Genomic DNA, 17,863 nt, shown 5'->3' with positions numbered 1-17,863 from the left:
CCCACAAGGCATGGGTACTGTTGGATTAACGGAGATGTTTGGTGGATAGTTGGGAAAGCGTTCAGGTTCCAACAGAGAAAAGGATTGATCACTCTTTATTGTCCGAAAGAGAACATGTGAACTGGAATGTAAAAGGTTTTAAAATTGATTTATTTATTGATTGATTAAAAAAAAAGGTCTTACCTAAGAAGATCAACCCTTTCACTATTATTTTCTCTTTCCACATAGCTGTTGTACTACAGTGTGACAGGTTCAGAAAGTGATTAATTAATTTAATTAACAATTAATTTTACAGACCTTGTCCAAGTAGATGTCCCTTTTACCAGGAATTCGTCTTTCTTGCTGTCATTCCAGACAGCTACAGACCTGGTCTACTGTGACAACTACCTGTAATTTCCTTGTCACCTGTCATCCTGACCCGCTGGTCACGTGCTACATGGCGTTTTCTTCTTCATAAATCGTTTCTACTATCTTTTAGACATCCTTCTTTAAAGCAACCTGCCACACGTCCCGTGAAAACATTTTTAGAGAAGAAACCACACGACAAACGAAGAACACTCATCAAGGTCGGTAGTGGTTGCCGCTTATCTAACAAATCGCTCCCACCAGATGTTAGAAGAGGAAGATCCCTGACCAGACAGAGACGATTTTCCCCACGGGAAGGCCGTTCACGCGCTCCCGAAGGGAAGCTGTTCGATGCCTGACATCACCGACGACATGGAAGTGATGACGGAAACTGCTGTGATGCTCCCTTCCTCCCCCAAGAGCCTCTTCCCCCAGGTTTCCTCCATCGCCTCATCGCACTTTTCCTCCTCTTCTCCAACTCGTCCCACACCCTCCCCGCTGCCTGCCTCTGCAGCGAGACCAGCGTGCTGCTGTCACCGCCCCCTAGCGGCGATGAAAGTAGAAGCTGCTCTGTTAGTGCCAAGCCGTTGGATGATAAGGACAGGAAAAGCGGCGACAGCGACACTAAGGAGGGCGACATCAAGATGGCAGAGGAAGGCGACGATCGGTGCGCCGCGACAGACGACGGCGATAACTACATCGACGTCATCGGCGACTCCGACGATAGCGACGATGAAATGACAGACGATCATAAGCCAACGGCAGAGATCGATGACAGCAGCAAAATTCAGTGGACGACGACCACAACGGGGGCAGCAGCATCAGCAGCAGCGGTAGCAACTACCACATCCACAGTGACGACAGCGCCAACGACAGAGACGATGATCACCACCCTCACCAGCACCACCACCACCATAATCCCTCACCCTTGTCTCACACAAACTTTTCAATTGCCGCCATTTTGAAACCTGACTTTGGGGTGCGCAAAGGTGGGGTCCGTTCGGGTTTGGTTGCCAGTAACAACGAGAATCCCAGGTACTACCAACACTTCAACCAAAGCCCCAGCTTCCGTCTCCCTGGTCACAGATACACCACCAACAACAATAGCCACCATCACCATAACCACGCACACAGGTACCACCATCATCACCAGCTGCAGCAGCATCAGCACCAGATGGCCAGAGTGCGGTCTCCGTCGCCGGTTGACTTGACGACGCGCGGGCGGGGGAGGCGGTGCACGGTAAAGACAAGATCAGGAACAAGGAGGCAGCGAGCAACGGTTGCAACTCCAACCGACACACCAAGGACAACTGCAGCGACAGCAGCGGCAGTCGCAATGTGAGCAGCAAGAGTACGAAGAAGCGGCAACGAGCGAGGAGGCAAGGCCGATCCGGAGAAGTTCAACCTGTGGCCGGCCTGGGTCTTCTGCACTCGCTACTCCGACAGACCCTCCTCAGGTGAGTGCGTCACACCTGTTTTGACTTCTGTTATAGTGCAGCAACTGCAGCAGCAATGGTGGTCTTGCGCAGTGTTTATATTTACACGGAAACTTGACAATTACTCGCCTTTACATACACGTCTGCAAGCATCACCATGCACAGAAACTCCTGATGTCCTGTACACAGCTCCACCTTAACATTTCTCAGCACTCCCATTGGCTGAAGCCTCGAAAGCGTAAAAAAAAAACAAAACAAACAAACATGTACAATTCTGACGTCAGCATTGTTGACCTGTGCAAGGTGGTGTTTTTGGGCGCGTATGTCGAGAACAGAAGGTTGTACCATGCCAGACCCAAAATTAACATTGTTATGTGCATCTCAGTTAAGAAGGTACATAGAGTTACAAAGAACATTCTAGAACTCTTGAGTACCAAAGAACTCACTAAGCACTAGGGCGGCAAAATCCTTTATTGGTGAGCATGTTCGTTGTGTTTGTAAGACATATGACCGCGGCTTCTAAATCATGCGTTGTAACCTCGTCTAATTGTTGCGGTTTACTGTAACAGCTTTTTTTTATATAACATGAGAGGGTTGTTAGCCCAAAGCAAAAGCCCCAATCTGGAGGGCCAGGGTACATTCTAGTTTGACCCCTCCCCTGAAGAGGGTTGCCAAAAACCGGGTCCGCTGGCGAGGTGTTGTTGCGATCCTATGCTCCTCGAGGAATAAAAAGGACTAAACCAAACAACCTCGTCTAATTGAGACAAGTTTTTTTTTCTTTCGTATCATTACATAGAGATAGGTGAGTAAGAATCTAATGAGTTACCCTTGTCCTACTGTTAGTAAAATTAACTTCTAAACCTAGATGCAGCCCTAGAATGACCCAGCCCTGACTTTTTGCTAAGCACGATTGCACATTATTGACGATTATCCGTTGGAAAGAAGGACGTTCAGGCCGTGAACCTGATCTCATAGTCACATGATATTGCAATGTGATCTGAGATCAAGGGAGCGAAGCGAATGGTTTCTTAATGTTGCGCTTGCCTATGATTGTTATCTAATTTCCACCTGGAGTTTCCACAGTGTTTGGTTTAATGTTAGTTTAATAAAATAAAGTTACGGCGGATATTTAAACTAATCATGACGACTGAAGTGACAATAAGGTGAGGAATACATAACAACAGCATCAACAGCGACAACAGCAACAGTAATAATGCTGCTGTTATATCGTAGTTATGTCGCTGTTAATAAAAATAATATCCTTTTCAGGAAAAAGTTCTCGAATGTTACTGTTACATAATACATCAGACATTACATGATACCTCAAGTATGACATTAAAATATTAATATAATAATAATATTATTATTAATCGTAGCTCGTCTCTCACAGGTTTGTGTTACAATAGCCTCATTGATAGATCGATACATATCAACTTCCCCTCAACCCTAAATGCGAGTGTAATTCTGACTCTTGCATAATACAAATAAATCAATCAATCATTATATCAGTCACTCACTCAAACAAAAGTTATATCTATTGTAATCTGATTACAAAAATGATGAATTGAAATAATAGCAAATAAATATAAAATAAATAATAATTTAAGTGTATTATTAATGATGTACGCAATAAGGAAATGTGTATTTATTTTAATTTAGTTTGTCAGCATAAATTATCTTATTTTTTTAATAAATCTGAATCCTAATTAACTGAATCGACTGTAAGCAGCTGTCTCGTTAACAAGGCTAATTACTTACACTATTTCAGTTATAAACATTTTCAAACTGAAGTACTGTCAAACTTAGCGGCTTATTCATTTAAATCACCGTTTTTTCTTCCTCACTGGACAAACAGACATGATTTAGCAATCCCTGAGACATGAAGCAAGCCCTATAACATGGGAGTAGTTGATATAGTTGATGACTATGATAACACTATCTTGTCGAAGAGTTTCCGAGTGACTTGCTCTGAATATTGCGAAATGAAACTTGCACTTACCCGAAAAAAACTTTCTGTACTTACTCTGTTCTCTCTGTAGTCATGTGTTGTTCCTGATGTGTGTGTGTGTACTCATTGAGAGATAAGAGAGAAAGAGAGATAGAGAAGGAGAGAATACTTTTTTTAACATGTAATGTGAAGCACGGAGAGTTTTGCCGCATGGTGGGAGTCCTCGCTATACAAGCATTATGATTATTTCGAGTGTCTAGCTACAAGATGAACTACGGAAGATAAATACATATTGACATTACAGTGAATATCCTCCAGAGTCCTTTAGTCAAAATGTTGACATGAACCGCGATCCTATCTCTCCTTCCACGCGCCCTGCTCCCACTAATCTGTCTTTAAGAAATACAAATACAAAATACAATACAAAACATCTTTGTTAATCCTTTTCAGGAAATCGTTCTCCAATGTTACTGTTACATAATATGTCAGACATTACATGATACCTCAAGTATGACATTAAAATATCAATTACCGACAGTCGTGCAGTTTTTCCCGTATTTGTCTACGGGATTTACATGTTTGTTTCCCTCAGTGTTTCCGTGAAATATTGTGTTATAAGTATTTGTCATCTTTTTATGCTGGCAACATCGGTTCAGGAATTTATAATATATTTTGAAAGTCTTTTCCTCTTCTCAGATATTTTATATTATAGCCAGTTTACTGTGTGCTGCTGACCAACACTATCACTGTTTCCCAATCTTTTCGAGGAAATTGAAAGGACAAATATAACGAAGTGACTGGCAAATTTTACACTTAGGAAAGGTCGTCCACATTTTTTCCTGTTAAGAACGACCTTTAAGGTCAAAATTTTAACAACAAATCTCAGTTTTAAAATGGAAGTTGCATCCATTTGTGTTACTAAATGTCTTCAATGTAAAGATTTTAAAGACATCACTTCAACAAAGAAATGCTTTCATATAAAAAGAGAATACTAGCGAGCTTCCTAGTGGGAAAATATGTAACAGCCGTATATCTTTTAAATCGGAATTCACTGATATTAAAATGAAATGGTTTATTTATTTTTTTGCTGCTGATTATGGCCCATTTTATCGCATTAATCAGACAATCATGCACACGTAAATTACTTTGAGAAAATTTCTTCAATTCATCCACTCACTGGAACATAAACACTTGCTCAGTCACTCAGACTCACAAATCCACACACCTACATGTACCATCTACAATAACTTTAGAGACTTTTGATAACTAGGAATGCGAAGGAGAAATGATTCATGGATGGCAGAAGAAGAGAAGAAGGAATATTTACAGATTTTATTTAGAGAGAGAGAGAGAGAGAAGAATGAGTGAGAGGGAAAATAAATTATTGACACGGCTGCTGAGATTGGGTCGGATGAGGAGAGGGAGTCAATGTGAGTGTTACTGGAGACCGATGGCGGCTATTTGCCATTTGCTGGTCAAAGGGCGCAATTAGGTGCCAGGAGGGAAAGTAGCGAACATGTCCAACCCACCGAATAAATTGTTTCCTGTCTTGGTGCTAGTGTGGGCGGCCATCGGCAACAGACTGGCTTGCGACACAGGGCTGCCATTAATTTAGAGACTCGGGAGGAGGAACTCAAGCTCATGCCACTCGCAGTCATCTGCGCGAGCGGACGCACACACACACACACATGCACGCGCTCACAAGTGTACATACAGACATGCACTTTGTACACACTTATATACTTCCCCCTTCTCTCTCTCTCACAGACACACACAGACCAACACAGACTCACGGACGGAAACCAATTTGGACAGTTTGTTCGACCACATGACAAGAATGTTTAATCTGTAAAAAAATTATTTGCACGCTTCGCCACAGACTTGCCCGTGGAGCCTGAACACATGGATATTTGGCCGAGCGAGCGTTTAACCCAAGGGTCACCCGCGTAGGTCAGCGGCGCTTACGACCCTGGCAACAAAGTTGACCCCCGCGTCTGCTTCTATTGTCTTTGATGCTGACCGTCCATCCCCCACACAGCCACCACCCCCTTCCTCTCCTAGGTCACCTCCCTTCAATCTGACTGACACGTGGAGTCGCGGAGGGTGAGCATCGTGTCCTTTCCTCCCAAGTGGTTCGAAATTAAACGCCTTTGTGATGACTGTTGTTTGTGCCAGTGGCGTCTGTTCATTTGGGCCAAGTGCGAGCGATGAAAGTTCCTCCGGTTTCCAGTGGTTGTTGTTGTTGTTGTAAGCCATTTGTGTCTAGCGCGCGCACACACACACACACACACAAACACACAAACACACACACAAACACAAACACAAACACAAACACACACACACAACACACACACACACAGAGGGCAAAGTATGGGAACCCACTCGCGGCTTCGTTTTGCTATCTTCTCACTTCCTAGTACCAGTCACTTGCCTCAAAATGTCTGATAACCAAGAAGTCGTAAAAGCAGTAATGTGAAAACCTTTCATTCTAACGAGCCTTAAACCAAGGATAGGACAATCTCTTATCAGTTTTTTTTTAATCTGCGGTCCATCAACTCGATCCTTATCCTCTCGAATGGCGATCTCACTACATTTCATTCTACGAGCCAAAACTTCACCTTCCCCCGCTACTCCTCCTTGATAGTGCTAATATTTCTAAGTATCAGAACTTTTGATTATGCAACGAAGTAACAGTCGTGAATTTCATCGTTATTTTCATAATCTCGTAAGCCTTCTTGTTGGACTCTCAATACTGGTAAATGTACCTGAGACAGGTACGACAGATGGAGCCATACTCAGCATCTACGCATGTCGGCTTTATAGCCAGAAGTAGCAATAAATACTACTTGAGGTAGTCTCAATGTTATTGTAAAGTAATGATGGGAGGATCAAAACAGGAAAGTGATTTAAAATTTGAATTAATTTTAACAACTTATGGCAGAAACCACCATAACAGCTAAACGTTTCTTTAACATCTCATAAAAACTCATCAGATCTCATAATGATACCCTAAAACGAAGAGACTTACAATTTCCTTCTTTTTATTTTCCTTTTTCATTTTATACTTGAATGATTGATTAGGTGATTGACTTCGTGATTGATTTAGTGACTAGTCATCTATCAATATCTCTTTTTTCGATTATTTCATATTTGTTTATTTATTTTTCTTCTTTTTTAATTGTCTACCTCTAGTCCTCCTTACAGTCCTTTAGCCATCTCATCTGCCTACGTTTTGTTTCATCCACCCTCTCGCTACCACCCACCTTCCATTTAAGTTCTTCTCCCATCTTTGTCGTGCTCTTTACCCCAGGAGCAGTGCATGAACTCAGTATTCTCAGTATCGCGAGGGAAGAGTTTGTATATTCTTATGAATCTCGTTGAGTCTTTTCTAACTGCCCGGTTCCTTCATTTTGCTAACCTGTCACAGTTTAAAGAGCATTATTTGCAAACTTTATTGTTTTAATCAAGGCTGAGCGACATTGCCAGCTCAGGTTGCCTCACTTTGTTGTCAATGTTCTTGCTGTCCTTGCCTTGCTTTCATCAATGCTGTCCTTGCCATCGTAATTCTGTCATTAGTTGCCTTATCATCGTTTTGCTTTCGTGTGCTCCACTGTCCTCCACTTGGCCCTCATTGTCTGCTTTTTAATGATTTTTCAACACAGACCGTGTCTGTAAATCAACTATCACTGTAAATCACTTTACTCTCTCCCTCGTAAACCCAATCCAGGTCATCCATGGTGGATTACACCATCTCATCTACCTAAACAGTAGTCATCGCTTTGCAAAAACCTTCACCTGATAAGAACTTCAGATTATGTATTTTATCGAGGAATGGCGCAGAAGACACAGTTGGCTCTGGTATTCGGAAGCCACCAAAACCTGGAGGTCACGAACCTTCGCGTCACGGACCCTTGGGTCGGTCGTCTGCTAACTCCCCACCCAACCTCCCTCCGTCCCTCCCTTGCCGCCGCTGGGTTGGAGAGGTGTCAGAGCACCGCGAGACAGTCGATGAATGTTTCTGCTTGTCTTTTGTCCGGCGGTGGGATTGTATGACGCGGGGAGGCGTCGGGGTGGCTCTTCGCGGAGTCTGCGGTGGCTAGTGACAGGGCACCCCTAACAAAGTACTCTCTTCACACTACTGCCAGCCCCTAACGCCTAACCCTTCTCAGACTCTCTCCAACCATCCTTATCTCTCAGATCCACCCTTTTCTTTCTTCTTTTCCTCTCTCTCTCTCTCTTTTCTGAACTCCGATTTTTTAATGAAGGTTTTAGATATCCGCTACACACACACACAAACTTCACACTCAGAATAATCGGTGATATCCGCGATTACCACAGCCAGGTATAGAAACATGTTCTAAACGCACTGATTATTTGTTACTGCCTTTCTCTCTTACCTCTTTCTCCATCCTCTTTCTCTCCTTCCACTCCCATCACCCAAATGATGTTGAGCTTCACCTCTGTGTCCCTGCCAAGCGGCACTGTCTGTCAACTCTTGAAGTCAACCTGTCGACAGGTGAGCTGACTGTGCTGTCTCCCACTTGCACGTGAGTGCAGACAATGTCAACATGCAGTGTCGACAGGCATTTCCATTAACCTGACTGCGCCTTGCCAGCACGAGACTCCGAACTGACTGACCTCACCTGACCTGATAAAAGCAGGAGGGCCGTAGATGCCACCTTTTCCCCGGCGATGACGATGTTGATGGTGCTGATGATAACGAGGATGAAAGGATGAGTGTTAGGAGAAGAGAGAGAGAGAGAAAAAAAAAACCGTTGAAATTCTATTAGAAAAAAAAGTTGCACACGAAATTTTGAAAGAGTCCTTTTTTCTGTTGTTGGCTTCAGTTTCTGGACATCTGTGATTACGAGCAAAAATCTGAACGATTTATCCTAGGTAAAACTGTTTAGTCGTTCCTATTTTTGTTATGTTGTTGTATACATCGTATACATATATAGATCATATGTGTATGTTTTCGTGCTTGTGTGTGTACAGAAGTTCTGTGTTTGTGCAGTCGCTCGTGTTTATATGTCTGTGCAAATGTCTACGTGTGTGTACAGTGCTTCTGTTTTGTTCTTTTCTTTTCTTTATCCATTCATTGTTCACTGTCCCTAGCTTCTTTCCCTCGGAACTTAAACTTTACACTTTTTCTACAGTGTTCACATTGAAAGATCGTATTACGATAAGCTGCAGAAATAAATAAACTTCACTCTCTTAGCCAAGGCCGACAATAATCTAGACAGATTAATGACAGTCTGCTTCATTAAAATGCTGCATTTTTTTTTTTTATCTTCTATCTCTCTCCTTTCTGTTTGACGTCTCACCCTCCTCCCCAATCTCCGTCCCCCAACCCTAGCCCCTCCATCCTCTACAGGTGTCCCTACGGGATGAGCATACCTTCTGAAAGGTGCTCGAGGTCGATACGATCTCTCGCCAGTGGCCCACCGGACCACCGGGCCACCAGTTTGCCGTGTCACTGTCGCTGGATGGAGCGGCAAACGGCGGCGGCAAAGATAGGGGTGGCTAGCCGGGTGTTCCCGGGTGTAGGGCGCCTGTATCGTTTACGTGGGCACAAAAGGCGGCTTTAAGTTTCGCCTCTGACTTGACACAGCGAGACTAACTCCAGGACACAGACGTCTCACTCCCTGCGAGCTTTAATCACTTCACCGTGTCCACGCCTCCGCTGACTTCGTGCGCCGGTGTGGGTTTCGACTGGAGGGAAAGGAACAATATTTACGAAAAAAAAGTAAATAAAAAAATAATGAAGATAACGCTCGGCTAGACGGCAGACCTGTCCTGTTGGTGTCTAGAAGTTCTGCTGTCTTTTAAAGAGCTTGTATTGATTTAGATGTTAAGCTGGCATTTTTGAAAATAAGATTCATAAAAAACAAAACAACAACAAAAATATGAAAATTAAAAGCACGCAAGGTTACTTTAAAATATTCTGAACTGAGAGATATATTAAATGATAGAAAGTTGACAGTACCTCTTTATCTGAACTACATAGGAAGAGAGGACAAGAGCGACAAGTTCTAGGACAGTATCTTTTATCTAAACAGGAAGAGAAGATAAAATAAGAATTAAAACCCACAATAGAACTATATATTCATGTATATAGAAGGAAATATTCTAAACTGAGAAATATTAAGTGATGGAAAAGTGACCTCTTTATCTTAACTACCGATGAAGAGAGGACGAGAGCGACGAAACTGCCAACAGCTTTGAGAGCTTTAATGTTTTTTTTAATGACATACAATTAGTGTAATTTTAATGTAAAATTTGAAGCTGTAAATTTCCCACATAGAAATTAGTTCTCTGGCATGTAGGTTATCTTTGTCAGTTGTCATCCTCTTGGTAGACCCGTCCGCTTGGTACGACTTGCTAACTGACCTCCTCAACCCAGACTGGCTGAGTGGTTTAATCACTCGCCGGCACAGACTGACTGGTTGACTGACTGCTGGTTGATTGATTGGACGATGGTCTGGCTAGCTGGCTGGTCAAGCAATCATAAACAAATGACCTAAAGGCTGTTCTAGTCCATCATCTGGAGTCTTTGCCATACTTTGCTCGTGTATACAGACACCTAGCACCACCCGACGGGCGCCTGTCTTCACTAGGGAAGCCAGTAATCTGCCAGTTCAGAGCCAAATGGTTCAAATCTTTACTTTTCTTTGTTTTCTTTTTTTCCAGGTCCCCGCTCACGGAAGATCAAGCGGAGGGATCGCGCGGTGGCCGAAGAGAAGCGACCTCGCACCGCCTTCACCAACGAGCAGCTTGCGCGCCTCAAGAAAGAGTTCGACGACTGCCGCTACCTGACGGAGAACCGGAGGCGCCACCTGGCGTCGGAACTGGGGCTGACGGAGGCTCAGATCAAGATATGGTTCCAGAACAAGCGTGCCAAGATCAAAAAGTCGTCCGGAGTTCGAAACCCACTAGCGATACAGCTGATGGCGCAAGGTCTGTACAACCACTCGACCATCACCGTCGAAGACTCTGAAAACGATGTCAGGCTTACCGATGCGGCGGAGGAGATCGTCGTCAGTTAGGAGCAAATGCTGCTTCTTACCAGAAGAGACCGTGATAAGAGCAAACGTGGCCAGACCGTTAGACAGGAACAAAACGGTTTCTACTATCAGAAGAGATTGTCAGTTATTGGCAAACCTTGTCTCAGATGGTGTTCCCGCGGCGTCCTTCTCCTCCCCTCCGAGGAGATTGTGGTCAGTTAAAAACAAACCTTGTCTCTGAACAGTAGAGATCATCGTTCTTTAAAAACAAATGCTGCATTCGAACTGAACAAAGCTTTGTCAGTTAGGAACAAACATTTTTGCGCGACAAATATTCCAAAAATCCATCACCTCAGTCTTCTCACGACCCTAGACACTTGCAGGACATGAATTCGTGTTGCAGACTAGTCTCAGCCTCTGTGTGAAGAACTGGCGAGACAGGGATGCGAGAAAGGTCAAGGGAAGATACACTATACTATACCTACGCTGGACAACTGCTAATAAGATTTGTTTGTTTATTTGTTTGTTCGTTTGCTTTGGTTGTTGGCCTGAAGTCAATCCCGTAATCGGAACCTTAGAACTTCGGACTCGTGCTGATTGTGTCTGAAGCCAAACGACTCTTGACAGCTTTGGGGAAGGTAATTCCGTAATCAAAACTAGCTGTTGATGACTGGTCATGTGACAGACATCACACCTGTCGTGACAAATGTGCAGCACTTACAGGTGAACACTAGTATGACTACACGCTCAGCATTGACAAATGTCAACTCGTTCCTTATGGCAGGCGGTCAAAGACATAATTCACATGTTCATCAAAAGCAACGAACAAAACTGAGGAGCATCTTTCGTGACTGCAGGTGCATGTAGATGCTTAAACCGAGTTTTAAACTAATAACGTGCGCGAGAGACAGAGAAAGAGAGACTATTTTGGAAATAAATGGCTGTGGAAACATTGTCCAGTATACTGGATATATATGCTGTATCCAGTCCCTCGACGACAATACTGAAATTCACTTTCCAATTCCTGGCGCCTTGCTGTCTTTCCCTTCACACTCTGCATCCTCACTCCATCCCAGTCATTCTCACAATCCATATTGTAATCTCTCCACTCTCACCAGCTCCACCAGCTCACACGTTACAATGTTACAACTTCCTGTCTCGTATGTAATGACCGTTACCGTGCAGTGGCATCCTTGTGTACACACTCCTTCACTAGGACAGTGAGTCACGAGCAACACTTGTATGTCATGTCCGCTCCACCTGCCAGCACAATCACATTACCTTAGTCATTACCGTAAATTACCGCACCATTTATTAATGGCCAATGTTATTGTGTATATGGTGATCATCACACTCTGATAGCATTGACTCTGTCATCGTGTAGTAATATCCATTGTGTGTAGAATGTTTAAAATTATGCTATAGAATGGGCGAAGTGACGAATGTAGAAGAGATGAAATGACAAATTATGCAGACGGGATGGAGTGATAATATGATGAATGTATCTCTTACGTGGGATTTTATACCTTTAAAGGGAATTGCTTGTAAATATGTGGAAATCTCTCCTTGTTTCAACCCCGTGGAGGTTGGTTTTGTGATGATCATGTAAACTATCGTTATTTTTCACAGCTTAGCTGCCGTACTGTTTGTCTTTTTTTATAGTTAGTAATTTATATTTCGTTCTTAATGCCTGCCTATGTGATAGGCAATGAATCGTGAAAGCAACATAGTAAAAATGTTCAAAGCCGAACAAATAACAAACCCGAAAGCAAGAACAATGACTATCGCTCGGTCGAACGAATAAATGAATGAACGAGTGAGTGCGTGAATAAATAAGTGAATGAATAAACGAAAAACATGTGCAAAATTATTTATAGAGGAGTCATTGTGAATTTAACTTTGGAAGTCTAGTAATGGTAGTAAAGAGCCTGTCACTCCATATTCATGAGTCCCTGCTAACTATTTTTTCCCCTCCATTTAACTGGGTACGGGGGATGTCACCGAGATAATGAGGATCAAAGGCTACGCTTTCAGACCAGCCACCCAGCCAGCCAGCCAACCAGCCGGCACACCCCTACTCATTTAACTGACCCACCCATCACTAAAGCCTGTATCACTATCTCTCTTTTTCTTCTCAAAAGGTTTCTACCCTCCATTACTGATGTTTGTGAGTCTGTTCGTCGTCTACATGCCATCACCGAGTGACGAGCGGACAAACAGCTGCTGTAGAACTTGGTGACTGATGTCGTCCGTAGCATTCCTTTGATGCCCATGAAGCATCTGCATATTTTAATGTAATATTTGATGTGAATCTTTTTATTTTATTCCTTACAGCTCTAAGGAAATCACATTCATGTTCACTGAGAAGTTGTTAATAAACCAGGTACAATGCTGATGTCATCTTCGTGAGCTCTCATCACTGTTTGGTTTCTGGGTGTGACTTTTTGTAGTTCAGCTGAGTGTTCAGTCACTGGAGAAATTTCGGTTGTCTGATTTTACAGTTTAGTTATTATCTGTTATCTATGTGTATGGAAAAAAAAAAAAAATTAACAGAGAAGCCATCTTGGCAGCTGCTTTACTGATTACTGACTTTTAACCTCACAACTATTATGCAACGAGATTGGTTTCCCAATGCCACCTACAGAATATATAAAAAACTTTCAAAAGAAGAAGAAAACTTTAGCTCATCTCCAATTTCTGACAGGCCGACTCTCAGATCTCCTTATTTACAAACTTCCTTTTTTTTCCCTCTCTTTCTCTCTGTTATATCTCACCCACTTCTTCCTGAATTTTTTCTTTCTCTCTGTGTGTGTGCGCGCGCGTATGTATGAAAAACGATTGTACAGGCACACTTTGCTAAACTTGTGAGTAGGCGAAAGAGAGAAGCCGGAGAGATAGAGATTGGAAGCGAGAAGATACTAAAGAATATTCCATAATATTGTTTTACGATCGGCGCAAGAGTTGATTAATGTTTGCAAGGCCACGCAAGCTTAATACCTTCTTGCTTGTTATCGCCATGTCCGCGGACGTGTGGGCCGTAAATGTCTCTACATTTATATCTTTATCCACCTCGAGCCCAAACATCAACATTACAAAGACCAGACCTTCTGCAGTATCTTATCCGAGAGATGAGAACAAGCTTACGGAGGTTGCGGATTTCAGACTAAATCTGCCACACGAGGGTGAGTTTGGCGAGGGGAAGCGTGTGCCAAAAACACAGAAAGGAAGTCTGGTATTCATGTCTGGCAATGCCAGATGAAGCCTTGCAACCGTCCAGCGGATGTCCAAGAAATTTTCGTTGCAACGCTCCCCCTGTCGCCATCCCTCAGAGTTTATCCTCGCTACATTGTTGTTTTTCTCTTGAGGGATCTGGAGATGAGGATTGGAGGTATTCGCTGATGGCAGAATGAAACGATGTATGAGGGATGCCGAAGACACTAAATAAAAGCTTCCAGTAAAATGTGCTTCGAGTATCACGTGCAATAAATGCAATCTAGAAGTCCGTGTCACAAAGTCCGATAGCCGGCGAGCAGAAAGAAGTTTAAGTGTGCTCTTGATGATCTGGGACTTGTTGCAGGAAGTGATGTATGATCTAATATTGCACAAGGTGCCAGAGGGTTACATGCTTTATCGTGTTTTTATCACTGTTATGTTGTCGACAGTTTTATGTCTCTTGCCTCTCTCTCTATCTCTAGTTCTCTACCTCCCACTCCCTGTTTCTTTCTCTGGTTTCTCTCTCTTCTGCTTCTAGTTGCGTTTACATTCTTTCATGCACGCACATTGAGCTCGGCTCAGGGAAATATGCTTTTAAAATTCCATAATTATTATCATAGAATAGTACATTTGTATGTGCGACTGTGTGGGTGTGACTTGAAGAAGAATTGTAACTGAAAGTTTCTGTGTATGAACTCTCGTGCTTGCGGTTTCACTCGGCATCGGGAAGGAAAGAGGAAAAAACTATGATCTAAACTCTTTACAACATTTGATGAAAAGATCGTCCAGTGACCTCAACCATGATAAGCTGTTTGTTCGAAGGAAAATTTGAATGGCAAAGTCTTAAGAAAACAATAGCATTCCTGTGTTGCAGCAAAAATGCTTTAATTAATGAACCGAAATTTGACTTTTCGAGACACGTCAGTCAAATTTTTGTTTCCACCACAAATAAATATGAGATTTATCTCCAGAAATTATTCCTTTAATCTAAGAGCAAAGTTTTTCTTCTCATTCTGCTGGCTTCATCTTGTCGTTTGTTCACGGTTAGCAGAGTGTTGTCCTCACCGGCTTCTGAGTCGGTTGCGCGAATACTAGTCTGATCGAGACCTGCATGGCGCTGTTTTTTCACAGTTGATGTGATTAGTTTGAATGTGTAACGGACGCCACTAAGGATTGAGGAAGGCAAGACAGAGATAAGATGGTCACAGCCCTCTCCATCTCTTTCTCGAAAAAGCTGGCCAAGAGTTATTACAGTCTCGATCATCTCCGAAGGTCAAGAGTTTTTAAATAAGTCGTTTTTATTTATAAAAAAAAAAAAAAAAAATATTTGATTAACATGTGTGGATTTGTTGTCATACGTGTGTCATAAAACAAGATAAATATTTTTATACATCGCATAGTTACAGTTCCTAAGTAAGCTATATATACACACACGGCTATTATGTAATGAAAAGTATTGCCATCAATAAAATGTAACTGTTATCAAAGCAACACGAAATCTTCGTAATAAGAAATATGTAATAAATGTAAATAAATGCTAGTAAATAAATAGTTTGTATTGCAACTTTTTAAAAGTAGCGAATATCTGGTTAACGGCAAAAAGTCTACAGTTTTTTTGCTACGTTGCTGTATCTGAGGACTCAGGTTTGTCATGCCCATTGCCGTTCACTGGCACCTGGATGAATCATCGGCAAGTGCCGTGTACATGATGACAGTGTCACATGACAGAAGTTCGCCACTGCACGCATTGCTCCCTCTTTGCACGCGCGTGGAAGTGTGATTGAGACCGAAGTCCATTGTGAAGTCTTCGCTTTATTTTATCCACATCGATAATTCTCGAGGCGTTACGTGAGCTTCGCCAGGTAAGCGTCTTCTCCGGCCAAACGTCTTCGCCACGTCGCAGCCTCCTACGGAAATCCTACGCGGACTTTCTCGCATGGCGGAAGTCTCTGCCTGGTAGGTGGAGAGCTTCTGCAGGCCGGATGGAGGCTGGTTTACGTGCCTTCTGATTGATACATCGCGGCGAGGTGACAAGGGGAGGTCACTATCCCGCACAGTCGTCTTGATAGGGAAGTCGTCGAGTGTCGGTGTTATCCGCATGCCCCTTATCGAACACCGGGGCGGAGGGGTCAGCTTAACACCGGGAGGTCAAGAAGGCGCGAGGTGCACGATGGGTGGATACACCGGATGCAAGGAGACGAACAGCCAGGTGCGGTCGCACTGCACATGAGTTTGGATGCAGGTGAATGAACAACAAGGCTCCCTCAGCGATCGGTCACCAAAACTAAGTGGAATGAGAAAAAGAGTGTAGTTACTGTAGGGTTGTAGGGTCACCAGCTGTCATTTCCTTGAACCTTACACGTAATCTTTGTTTCCTTATTTATTTCTTTAAATCACGTTTTAAATCGTTAACATTTCGGATAAGACAGGAAAACATGCGAGATGGGTAACCTCCGACATCCTCCTTTTGCACCCTGCGTGAATTGTGACCTCACGACAAAAGATGGATGTTAACAATAGTAGTGTTACATTAAGTTTTCTGTTGCCTTAGTTTGATTTAATGGGGATTAAATAACCCTTAATGGTATTATTTATCAAGCAAGTCACGGACGGCCTTTACCAGTAGGAAAAATCAGCGAGTTTTTAACACAAGGAACGAAAGAGATGCACGCGCGAGGGCGCTTCTAGGGCCATCATGACGCAAGCAAGCATCAGCGTCAACAACAATGTCGTCACTAATGACGCAAGCAGAAGACCATCATGGCGTACATTGTTTTTAAGGAATGATATACAACGGAACTTTTTCAGTTGATTAAACTAGGAAGAAGATGGCTTCAGAAGAAGTTGACCACATTAAATGATTTAGAAAGTTTTATAATTCATTTGTGTCTCGTCAAAGATCTGATGTCAACATTTCTTTATTGTTAGAACAACTCCACCATCATGCATCTTGCCTCTTGCCATCTATCTCTCCGTCACGTAGACTACTTATTTTAAGCCTCATTTCGTGGTAATGAAGAGTTGGCTTTCTTAAACAGGATTTACACCACGGTTTCGAACCAGCTCTGTGGTAGTAGGTGGCGACCACCCGTGAGTGAGTGTATCAGCGGCACTTAAGAAATAAATTACACGTAACTCCACTGTCTACATTTCTCCCAGTGTGGTCGCTTCTGCTTGGTGCCTCTTCAATGTCACCCGGCCAGGGGCGCAGCTCCTCCAGGAACAAAAGGCGGGGGAAAAACATCTCTGACATTGATTGTGAGGGTTATGCAGTGTCGTACGGTCTTCATTGACAACGCACGGCATTTAGCACGACAATTTCACAAAGAATTTCAGCAGCCCTAAGCCCATAAACTGCATGACAATAGGAGTTCACTGCTGACAGAAAATAAAGGGGTTGGGGTTAGCCGGGGAATGAGTGACAAGCGATAGTGTATCCAGCTTCACGGCTTACCGCGGCCACCGCTGCAGCTTAGTCTGTGTCTACAGCAGCCAGACATACCCGACAATACCCACGTCTTCAATTTTTTTTTTAAAGGTTGTTCATCGATTTAAAGGGAAAATAACGAACAAGAGAGAAAAAGTTGAAGAAAGAACAGGAAGTTAGAAAGGGAATGTCAAACTCAGTAAATACTCACGTATTTCTGTTGCTTGTGTGTGTGTGTTTGTTTGTTTTCAAATATTTTTGGTAATTTGTTTTTCTTTTTTCCTTAACAGAGTCCCAAAAATGTAGAGAGAAGTCGGTCTGCCGTCTCTTTATGAATATGTCAATCTAACTTTGAAATCTTACAGATGGATAATATTGCCTTCTAATATGGTAACAATTAATCAAGCTACTCAGCTGACAAATGTTGTCTACCATCTGCTAGAGATCGGATGAAAACATTTCATCCCAGCTATTGCTTAAAAATCCAAGC

At 42.9% G+C, this 17,863-nt stretch overlaps 1 protein-coding gene across 1 annotated transcript; it reads left to right on the top strand.

The window, feature by feature from the left end:
- Positions 1–989: 989 nt before the first annotated feature.
- Positions 990–13,128, top strand: LOC112557964 (homeobox protein engrailed-1a-like). Its single transcript, XM_025228139.1, has 3 exons — positions 990–1,275; positions 1,689–1,802; positions 10,420–13,128. Exons 1-3 carry the CDS (start codon positions 990–992, stop codon positions 10,773–10,775), a joined length of 756 nt encoding a protein of 251 aa, XP_025083924.1. The 3' UTR covers positions 10,776–13,128.
- The last annotated feature ends 4,735 nt before the right edge of the window (positions 13,129–17,863 follow it).

Source organism: Pomacea canaliculata, linkage group LG2 (assembly GCF_003073045.1).
Source record: "Pomacea canaliculata isolate SZHN2017 linkage group LG2, ASM307304v1, whole genome shotgun sequence".
NCBI lineage: Eukaryota > Metazoa > Mollusca > Gastropoda > Architaenioglossa > Ampullariidae > Pomacea > Pomacea canaliculata.
Note: the sequence above shows the minus strand (reverse complement) of the source record. Positions and strands in the feature narration are given on the sequence as shown.

Excerpts from the sequence above, each read along its gene's own strand:
- LOC112557964 (XM_025228139.1), top strand. The coding sequence starts at position 990 with ATGGCAGAGGAAGGCGACGATCGGTGCGCCGCGACAGACGACGGCGAT. Across the intron at positions 1,276-1,688 it reads CACCATAATCCCTCACCCTT|CAGCAAGAGTACGAAGAAGC; the intron begins GTCTCACACAAA and ends TCGCAATGTGAG. Across the intron at positions 1,803-10,419 it reads CTCCGACAGACCCTCCTCAG|GTCCCCGCTCACGGAAGATC; the intron begins GTGAGTGCGTCA and ends CTTTTTTTCCAG.